General features: G+C 39.5%; 1 protein-coding gene across 1 annotated transcript in view; it reads left to right on the top strand.

Annotated features, from left to right (window-relative positions):
* Positions 1-406: 406 nt before the first annotated feature.
* The window catches only part of SLC9A9 (solute carrier family 9 member A9), a 408,350-nt gene continuing 397,859 nt past the window's right edge, over positions 407-10,897 (top strand). Inside the window, exon 1 of the mRNA XM_075937666.1 lies at positions 407-755. Coding sequence (XP_075793781.1) covers positions 587-755 — 169 coding nt within the window. The 5' untranslated portion in view covers positions 407-586. The remainder of the gene's footprint in view (positions 756-10,897) is intronic.

The raw sequence follows: 10,897 nt of genomic DNA, 5'->3' as shown, positions 1-10,897 counted from the left end.
CTCCTAATGTAGCAAACCCCAAGTTTCCTCTTGCACCTTTGTGTGGTAAAAACAGAAACAAAACTGTAAAAACATAACCAACTTGTTATTTATGCCACTTGTTCTACATTACTTTTTGGTTCCACATCTGTTTGCCTGGGTGAGATGCTCAAGTTCTCCTAATGTCTTTTTTTATTAAAAAGATTTTTAAAAATGCAGGAGCAAAGTGGTGTGGACACTAATTTTGCTAACAGAAATAACTTTTGAAAGGATCACAGAGCTTTGATTAGTTCACAGAGCCTCAAAGTCCATAAAGTTTGTGCATCTCCATTTAAAACAAGAACAATGAAGTGATGCTATCATAACATTACAAATGAGACAGGACAGCTTTAAGAGAGAAACAGGAAGTTGTAACTAGAATCCAGCTGAATTCTGAGCTGGAGGAGTTAGCCGTGAGGCTGCAAATAAAGCAGATGTGTTTTGTGAATTTCAGTAGTGTCTAGTCTTTCATTTACCAAAGTTGATGATATAGCATGTAACCTGTGGTGTCTTTATTTTGCATTTTGTTCTTTTTTTTAAGTACCTGTACTCACATAAGAGGAATGAAATGGAGAAATTAAGAAAATATGAGAGAGAGGAGGATCATTTTTATCATCAGGGAGCTGTGGAACTGCTGGTCTTTAACTTTTTGCTCATACTTACAATATTAACAATTTGGTTATTTAAAAATCATCGATTCCGCTTTTTGCATGAAACTGGAGGAGCCATGGTTTATGGTGAGTATAAATTCAAGTGTTGGTTTAGTATTAAACTTGTTGCATGTATATAATTAGACACTTGAGCTCAAGTGCTGACAAAGCAACAGAAAATGTACTGAATGAAATGCCACAAGTCTATTGAAATGTGCAGTAAAAAGTTTAACTCTTTAACCATAGGGTGACTTATCAATGGAATAAATGTCATGAATAGGTTATTATAGCACTGTGCAGATAACATACTTCTATGTGCAGATCTGAATCTAATAACCCTTTGGGAGTACAGGAATATAGGATGCCTGTTTTATAAAGGTTGAAAGAGATTGTTTCATATTAATATAATGCATGCTTGTGTGTGATATCCCAAGATGGTGGGGCATCTATTACGGTCATGACAGGAATCTATTACTATTTCATGGGTCCAGTCCTGTGGTCTGATACAGTTTCAACTAGCTGAAGATTTTTGTTGGGTTGTAGAAAAACAGACTTTGAAAAGTTGCTCTCTAATCTTCCCTGAAAGTTTCCATTATATTTGTACTTCAGCTTACATCTCCTCTTCTAATCTTTCTTGATGTAATTTTCCAATATTTTATTTAATTCATGCATGGGACTCTCTGTGTAGCTTGATACAATGTTAGTTTAATTATTCTATGGAGAGAATGGAGATGGGGGCCTATTCCCCCAGCCTTTTTCGTCTTGTTTCACTTTCAGAAAAGTTGTGCAATCTCCACTTTCTACTTCACATGCCCAAATGACGCTGTGAAGGCTGGAAAAAGGGATACAAATTATCATTTTATACATTGAGCATCCTGGCTACAAAGACTGACTTTCTTATTTATGTATTTTATGATGCTGCAATGAGCACTAGGAAATTTAGGTTCATATCCTAAAAAAAAAAAAATACTTGGGTTTTCTGTCAGTAGCATGTAGTATTTCCATTCAAGTCATTGACAATTATTTGCATGGAACGTGGGATAATCAGGCCCATGTAAACCATTGGAGCTTTAAATGTGAAGGTTAGTAGCTATTCCACATGAGTGGTATCTTCTAAAGCAAAAGGGTTAGAACTTATCAGAAGGTTAGGACTGAGATCTAGCAGTCTTAACATTGTCTATTTAAAGCTGTTGATTATACAAATGAAGTCTGAAAAGTCATAGGAACACAGGATTTACCCTTCTATACTGGATACTTTACCTGCTTAGGTCATTTCCTGCCTCTAGCAATGACCTGATGCTTTAGAAGAAACTAAAAAAAAATGGAAAAAAAAACCGCTCATGGTACAGTATTTTAAATAGGTGGGTGGGGAAGAGTGAGTGTTCCTTTCCTTCACACCTGTCCCTGCCTCTGTTATAAAAGATTATATTTTACTAGAAGATTTACCCAGTGTTGCTCAGGTCCTTAACTCAAATAAGTTGTGTTTTTCTTCATTTACATCATTGTTCTGGACCGGGGCTGGGAATGAGGGTTCAGTATGCAGGCTACCCCAGGGAGAAAGGACAACCGCATCCCTTTCTCATCTCAACAGCTTGGAGCCAGGTGGGAAGTGCTTGTCCTTGTCTGGGGCAGAACGCACAGCCAGAGGAGAGGTGCATATCCCAATATGGTCTCCCAAATATATAGTAGATAGCTGTCCCAGCCCTTTGAGGTCCCCTGTGATCATTCTACAGTATAACTTCCCTCCTATCAAACCCCCTCCCTTTCCATTTGATGAGAAACAATCACATTCCAGACACATCCCATTGTCCCGGTAAAACCAAGCCCTGACCTTGCTTTAAGTTATGATAAGAGGAAGCTGCATACCAAATTTGGTACTCCTAACTCTTTCCACTTAGGAGTTCTTAGATAAATGGATTCATAGATGGACAGACAGACAGACAGACAGATGCACATTTCTAAAATATATAGTAAGATAATGTAGCTCTGTAGGGCTTACTGGAAAATAATGAGAATGGGGGGAAAGGAATTTGTGACAATCAACCATATTTTATTTTATTGCTAACTTCTTAGATCTTATGCTCCATGGTACATGTGCCTATTATACTGCTAGCTAATCAACAGAGTGTGAAAAACAATGCTTGATAGAAAGTTACAGTTCATTACCATTGTACACAGTTTAGATATTCTCCTAAAGTAGGTTTTTATACTGTGCAACCATTTCTAATTGCAGATGATTATATACATTTGCCTGCTTAATCTAACTTTTTTTTCTAGGATTTACACACAAGACACTTTCCCCTTAACATCCTTTGCTGCTTCTGTCTGGAGTTGGGTGTACAACTGATAATATTACTTGCAAGTTAGACACAAATCAAAACCTCAGATTCATACACACCCTACTTTTGCCTAAGTTTTGCACTGGGTTGAATTTAGTGGATTGGGTTCTCCATCTCTAGTTCATTTTGTGAGTAGTTATCAAAACCAACATAAAGCAGAAAGATGGAAATGAAGGGTTTTATACTAATGCCCATTATTGTCGTTTATGAGCATTTAACTTCAGTAACATTTTTTACTCTTACAATTTGGAATATTTAGCCATTGTTTTGCACCTGGTGTATCCAGGAGTACCATTAACCGGGATATCCTTTTTATAATTAAATTCAGCTGCCAGTTTAGATCTGTTCTGAGATCTTCGTGAAGGGTCTGTTTAAAGAAATTCCAAAATAAAGGATACAAAGTCTGGTTAGTCTTCTATTATTTATGACCATTTTCAAACAAAGAGAGAGATCCATTCATTTGCTTTAGCAGCTTACACTACAGACCTTCCTGTACCCTCGGTGTGACTTCAGTATTCTTAGCAATGTGCAATAAGAGTGGTTAAAACAAGCCATCATTTCCTTCCTTCAAAATATTAAAACAGCTGTGACAATGAATGCCAGCAATTTCAGGGGAAAATTAGCAGGAGGTAGGGAAGCCAACAGACACACCAGGCCCCGGGCCAGGTGAGGGGTTGGCTCTGCATTTCTGGAAGGGCTGAGGACTTGGATGGAAGGGGAGGGACTGGGCAAGTCTAACAATAGACTAGCAGTAAAAGGGCTCTCCCTTGGTGGAATTGGAAAGCACTTTTAAGTGCTCAGCAGCAAATGCCTTGGGCCTGGCTTTTAGAAGTATTGTGAACTCACCACTCCAGTTGAGATCAGTGGTTTGAAAATGAGATTAATATTGATCACCCAGATCAGTGGTCACTTACGAAAATGATGACCTTGACAGTAGCTTTGCATTTATGCCACAGGGGAACTCAGGCAGAGGTCTGACACCATAGCTCAGTTTCCCCAGATTTATGGTGGTGTAATGCTGTTACAGTCAATGGAGTTGTATTGGTGTAAAACTGCAATAATGCAGTAGAGAATGAAGGGAAACAACTTAAATGACTTGTCTAGTGCCACATGACAGTTCAATTGTAAAGCCAGGAATTCAGATAGGAAGAGCTGTAACAGCCACTGTCCTAAGGCACTAAAATAGAATTGCTTTTTTCAGAGAACTATTTTCTGAAATTTGGACAAAAATGGTGATTAAAGCTTGATTTTTTTTGAGGTTCTGAATGTGCTGAGTACCCCCCTTCAGAGGGATTGTGGGAGCTCAGAACATAACAGGATTAGGTCCTAGAAATGAGAATCCATGTCTTAGATAATATGACAAAGATCACAGGTTTCCCCTTTTCAATAGATGTATGAAGAAGAGAGATCTTTGAGGTATAATTTAAACTCTGGAAAAAAGTGATCACAGCAGGTTGCAATAGTAGGGTAGAACTGTTTGAGAAACAGTCAGCCAGAATGGATTTAGTAGGTGAAATATAAAAGAGAAGGAATGTTCTTAAATTGATTCAGGTCTGCTCTAAAATAATTATTTAACAGACATGAGAATTAAGTGATGGATTGAACTGCATAGCAAGATTTGAGAGTCCCCTTCATTCAGAGGTGTTCAGAAATAGCTCAATAATCCTAGTGGGAGGAATATCTTCTTTGATGTGAGTGTATGGCCTTGATGACCTCAAAGATATTTTCCAACACCATGATCTATGATTAAGGATTTGATCCTGTTTCCACTGAAGTCAGTGGCAAAATTTGGGATTGGGCTCTATTTGGGGTGCTTCAGAGAGAGGGAGGAGTAAAAACTCTTAAAGAGAAATATTATGAACATCTGTGCCAGTTACTGAAGGGAAATGTCTCCGGCAAAGGGGATCGGGGAGGGGAAGGAATGTTTTAACTGGATTCCGACTTCTAGAATGTTAGGGATTGATTCCTATTCAGTGTGAAATGCTCTCAACCTCGCATGATGAGACCCCATGTTAATAACTAAACTCTGTGTGCTAAAACTGAAGCTGTCTTCTCCGTGATCACAATACAGCAACCTATAATAGTGCTACTGGATTTCTGATTACGCAATTGAATCTTTTCCTTACTTGTTCTCATGCAATTTGTTATTTTTAACAGCTTCACTGCTGGCCTTCCATTCTAAAATCTGGCTTTGTGCATTTGGTTTCCATTCTATTTAAACGAATGGAACGTATGAGGGGCTGCCACATGCGTCTGGTATTAAAGGTGTGTTGTGCCTAGGCTACTCAATGTGTTAAACACAGACCTGTTTTGGAAATAGTGGTTGCAAGGGATATTGAAAACATTAGTCCTACTTTTATTAGACATTTTCTGAATGCTTCTTTAGAACCTATTACCTGTATAAATGTTTGAACTGTTGAGAACGATATAAATGAGAAGGTAGAAGCAGTAGAAAAGAAACTATTTGCTGAATATCCTTGGCCTATGCTTAAAAAGGGGGTAATATTTTAATTAGAATCTGGATAAGGCCTCTGAGCACAGCTATATTATAAATATTAAATATTTTATATAAAGCAAACATCTCTGTGAATTGATAATGCATACACTTTTTATGATTAAATATTGAATATTTATTTTCCTGAAGTTTTACATGTTGTATATTGTTAAAACTGAGTTGTGGTAAATGTTTTATTTCTTAAGAAATAATATGATTGCAAAAGTTACGTGGTCACCAGAAAAACATTCTACTGATTACAGCAATTGTCTGTTACAGATCCTTATATGGAGCTTTCATTAATTTTCTGAATCAAGGGATTTGAATCCATCTATACTTTGTTCAAATTTAATACATCATAATATTCCTTTGAGAGCTCAAAAGACTCAAAAGCTCCATTAATGCTTTAAGAATATTGATTGTCAATATCTACTGTACTTAATGCTAGCCATCCACAGTATGTCTATTGATAGACACAAAATTGCCTATTTTATTTGTACTCTAAAACCATTAAGCATCTGGGTGGTTCATATGCTACCCTGACCCATATTGCATCTGAGGATAGGATCCAAATTAGGGGAAAGAAACAATGCGAGCCAGGCTTCAATTCCAGTTGTCTTTGTTAAAGGTTGATTTTGATTTTCTTACAGGAATCTTTATAATTTTAAGACCTTTAACAGCACCATTCCTACAAACACCCATTAATCAGTTTTGCATATATGAATATATTCAGGTCATACCATAGTTATGTGACTTCTTTGAAAAAGTGCAGTGAAATGCCAGACTAGCCATTTCTGAATATTATCTGCCTCACCAGAGAGAATTCACTGGAGGCTGTGACTACTGTTGCAGATACCGTATCTTGCCTGGACATAGAATGCTAGTGCCCTTGTAACGTCTCATCTTTATCTTGCCACTGCTGTTTGAGATAAGATAACCAAGAAGCCAAATTAATGGATTTTCAATATTATAGTGGAGAAAAATGTGTCCCTGTCTCCATTTCCCCAAATGTGCTGTCAGTGTAGCTTTATGTTGGGAAAAATTACCCTTTTGAGTGGTCTAGTTTTATTAACCAATGCAAAGTACAAGCAACCCTTCACTACCATATCTTGGCTGGGAGACAGTCAGTCTCAATGTATGGGTTTTGCCTCATCTCCCATTCCCCTCTAGCAGCTGGGTTCTCTTAGCTTTGGATCCTTCCTTGGAGCCAGGCCTGTTGCCACTGCATGAAGAGAATGTTTCCCTGGAGCCAATAGCCTGCCAAGATTTGCCAATTGTGGCTCTTCCCCTGCATGTAGTTCCTGAGAGTCTGGGCTTCCTACCATCATTGCAAGGCAGAGGAGTCCCTGTCCCTGTCCCTAGGAGCATACCTAATGAGCTGTCCTGGAAGCTCCTCTCCTCACAAGCTTTCTGTCTCTAGGAGCCACACTGCCTAAGTCCTGGTAGCCCAGCTAACGAGCTGCCAACTAACTGACTAGGAATTCAGTTACGTCTAGGTGGATCTGAGTTGGCCCATTCTCCCTTACGGACGCTTTTCCAGGTAGCCTGATCGCAGACTTCCCTGACAGACTGTATGTATTTAAAACAGTAACCAGAACTTGGTTTTCTATTTCTTCTCTTCCTATATATTTTAGAAATGTGTGTCTGTCTGTCCATCTGACTGTGAGTGCATTTGTTCAAGAACACCTCCTAAATGGTAAAAGCAAGGACCACCAAACTGCGATGCAGCTTCCTCTTACAACTTAAAACAAGGGAAGCGTTTGATTGTGCCAAGACAATGGGATGTGCCTGGAATAGGGATGTAAAAAGTCACTTTAAAATGTAGCTGTTTTACTGCTAAAAATCCTAGCAGTTACATGGTTACATGCACTGCGGGCTCTTCAGTATAAAGCTGAAATGAGCTTTATACTGCAGAGCCCACAGTGAAGCTGCCCTGGGAGCCAATATGTAACTGGGAGGGGGAAGAAGGCAGGCAGGCCCACCATGGACAGGAGCTGTTCCAGCCAGTTGGTTGGCACCGCCACCTGCACTGGGCCCGCCACAGGCCAGGGCATACAGGAAGCTGTTCCATCCACTACCAGTTTACCAGAACTAGTATGTTCGCCTCATCCATTAAGGGCAAGGCTTATAGGTTAACCACTTACATCCCTAGCCTAGAATTTAATTGTTTCTCATAAAATGGAAAAGGAGGGGGCTGATAGGATGGAACTATGCTGTAGAAGCAAGGGGGGTGTAAGGGGCCAGAGATGAGGACAGAGACAGCCATAATCCCATTGGGCCAGCAGAAGTGGAGAAAGGGACGGCTATCACCTATACATTTCAGGGAGTTTGTCCATGTGTCTGTCTGTCCCCCAGCTGGAGAACATACACCTCTTCCCTGGCTATGCTCACTGCAGCTGCAGCAGCCATGGACAGGTGCGTCTCACTTGGCCACAAGCTGCTGGGGTGAGAGAGGGATGGGGTTGTCCTCTGACCCTGTGGCAGCCTGCATACTGAAACCTTTGTCTCCAGCCCCACCTGAGAGCAATGATTTAAATGAAGAAAAACAAAATTTATTTGAGTTATGGGCCCGAGCAACAACAGGTAAATTTTTTTACTGGAATACATACTAGATTCCTCACAATGTTTCATGAAGCAGTGAGCTACTCAATGGCAGCACAGAGGCTATGTAGGCAAAATATAGACCATCAGGCTCCCAGGTTTGCCAGCTTTTATCATTTTGTCATGAGTGAAATGATATTGAGTGTTTTCTGTAAAACATCTACTCTTGAAGGCAAGTTCTTTGGAAGGAATCTCATCTTTCACCGTTTAAAAAAAAAAAAAGAAAAAAAGGAAAAAGGATTCTAGCCTTAATGTTTATGAAGAAAAGTTTGAAAATGTGACCTAAATGAACCCAGAAGACTCAAACCAGAAGGTTAAAGAATCCAAAATGTACTTTTAAAAATTCTCTGGCTTAAATATTCTTTCTTCTGATTCTTTTAGTGACCCACCTCATGATTTTTAAATGCTCAGGACTGGCAATATTGGGATCCCCTCAATTAAAGTGACAGTCATTTCCTTACCTCCTTTGCAGGTGTTAGTGAGATCTCTCCTAGTAAAGATGGCCACCATTTCCCATTGTTTCAGTAGGAGAGAAGCCTGGTTCACTCAAGGAAGATGGCTGCCCTATGTGCTCTCAGAAAGCAGGGAGAAATAGTGTGGGGGAGCCTGGGCAGGTACTGAAGGGTGGGGAGCTGAGCAGGATTATGGAAGAGGGGGCTAAAATGGAGGCAAGAGAATTGTGAAGCTAATCAGGAACACTGTATGGAGTAAATTTAATATTGAAGGACAAGTGAGGGAGCCAGTGAATATGGAAGAAAAGGAGAATGTAGAGGGGGAAGAAAGGAGGGTGAGGGAACAGACAAGCCCGCTATGGGGACAGGAAATGAGGACCAGGCGGGTAGCCTTTGATGGATGAACTGAAAGGGAAAATGTGGCCTGGCAGAAGACGGAGGGGACAGAGAAGGAGAATTCACAGGCAGGGGAGCAATAGAAGAGCTGAGACTGACAGCAGATAAGATCTGTGGATTGAGAGAAGGGTCTGAGAGCTTGGGACAGAGGGAAAGAAATGGAGAGGGAAGTGACATCCCTTCCAAGCACCCAGTGGGAATGTTCACATTTTTGCAAGTGCATTTTGAGTGCATGTAAAGTTGAATTTTCAATCTCTAATAATATTTTGTAGGATAGACATTTCCCCTAAAGGTTAAATAATCTGAAGTCAGACTGAAAACCCCAAACTTTTTATATCAATTAATTCTCATGGCTTTCTGATGTCTGACTCCTCGCTTTTGAACTCTTGGGGTTGGTCATCATGGTATTAATATTTTGCATTAGAACATTTAGTACCTGCTTCTCTTCCCCTTTCATTTTCCTCTCCCAGGAGTTTGCAGGAAGTCAGTATACCACTTCTTACTACAGCTAGATTTATTACCAGATTTATTATGCACATTTCATGGAACCTCAGGAAGCAAACTTTGGCTTTTACTTGGCGGTCTGAATCCTGAGGGATTTAAAGAAAACATCCCTCCTTAACACTGTAGTCAGCATTATTGCTAATACACCAGCTTTGCATCACTTCATAGAACTAAAACTACATATGGTCTGATAGGCTAGAGGCAACCACTCTTTAGAGAACTCGGCAAGGTTGTTCTGTCTTCCTGTTGAGGCATTTATACCACTCTCATCATCCTAGTATCTGATTATTAAATGAAACTTCAGTATCAACTCCCAATTTTCTGATTCCTCTGAGATAAAATTTCATTCATATTTTCCAAATGGCTCTAAAAAAATCTAGGTACTTAGTGCTCTCCATCACTGTTGTATTTGTGCATTTCCCAAGTATTTATGGATTTATACAATTAGTCAATATTGTAAAATGAACTAGAAGGCTTATGATAAGCTAAGAACCGAAAATTCCCAGGTTGATTTTGGATTTACGCTATAGATGTGTCTTGAAATATTTTATCCTCAGGATTAGGTTTTATTGTGCAGTTTTATGTTTTATGAGTAGTTAAGTTGTTGGTTTTGTGCCTCATCTAGTCTGTCTATTTGTCAAAAGTACCATGTTTAATCTTTGCCTAGTAGGAACTGTGTGCTAGGAAATAGGTTTTCATGGACTAATATTATTTGTACTTTATGATTTATAAACATTTGGAATAATTTTGTGTGTGGTTGGCACAGATGTCTTATAACCTAACGAATAAAATCCAGGTAAGGAAAAAAGGGAAAAAGAGGTATTAGTCTTTTTGCTGTCACAAATAAGGGACCTATCAGGCCAGGTCTATGCTAAAAAGTTAAGTTGAATCAACTACATAATTCAAGGGTACAATGTAGTTAAACCAACCTAGCCCTTCAGTGTAAATATCCCTGAGTCAAAAGAAAAATTCTGCATTGAACTACCTACCTCCTTTTAGGGGTGTGGAATAACGACAGTGAGGAAAGAGCCTCCCCCACCTCACATTGAGGTAGTAAGTGGCTTCTGCAGTGGCACAGCTTCAGCTGCACTGCTGCCAAGGTTTAAGTGTAGACATATTCTAAATATGAACGGAATTAAACATGCACTTTGGAGCAGACACGCTGAAAACTACTGCGAAAATTGCTTCTCAGGACCTTTTAAAATATTAACCCTTTTTCCGCTTGTGCTGATTTCTCTACATTCAATAAACCAGTTGAACTAAATTATCTACATCTGATCAATTAATGAAATGAGGCCATTGATCAGCACAAATCCTCACAGTCCCTATGGAAAACCTGAAAGCATTATTTTCTCCATCTGAAGGACACTGTTGGTAACTTTGCCCAACGTCCCACAGGAAGTCAGCAGCATGCTTTATGTCTACACTGCAGTTGGATGGGTG

This window comes from Pelodiscus sinensis, chromosome 10 (genome assembly GCF_049634645.1).
Source record: "Pelodiscus sinensis isolate JC-2024 chromosome 10, ASM4963464v1, whole genome shotgun sequence".
In the NCBI taxonomy this organism is placed as follows: Eukaryota; Metazoa; Chordata; order Testudines; family Trionychidae; genus Pelodiscus; species Pelodiscus sinensis.
The sequence above is the reverse complement of the archived record's forward strand: the minus strand, read 5'-3'. Positions and strand labels throughout refer to the sequence as shown.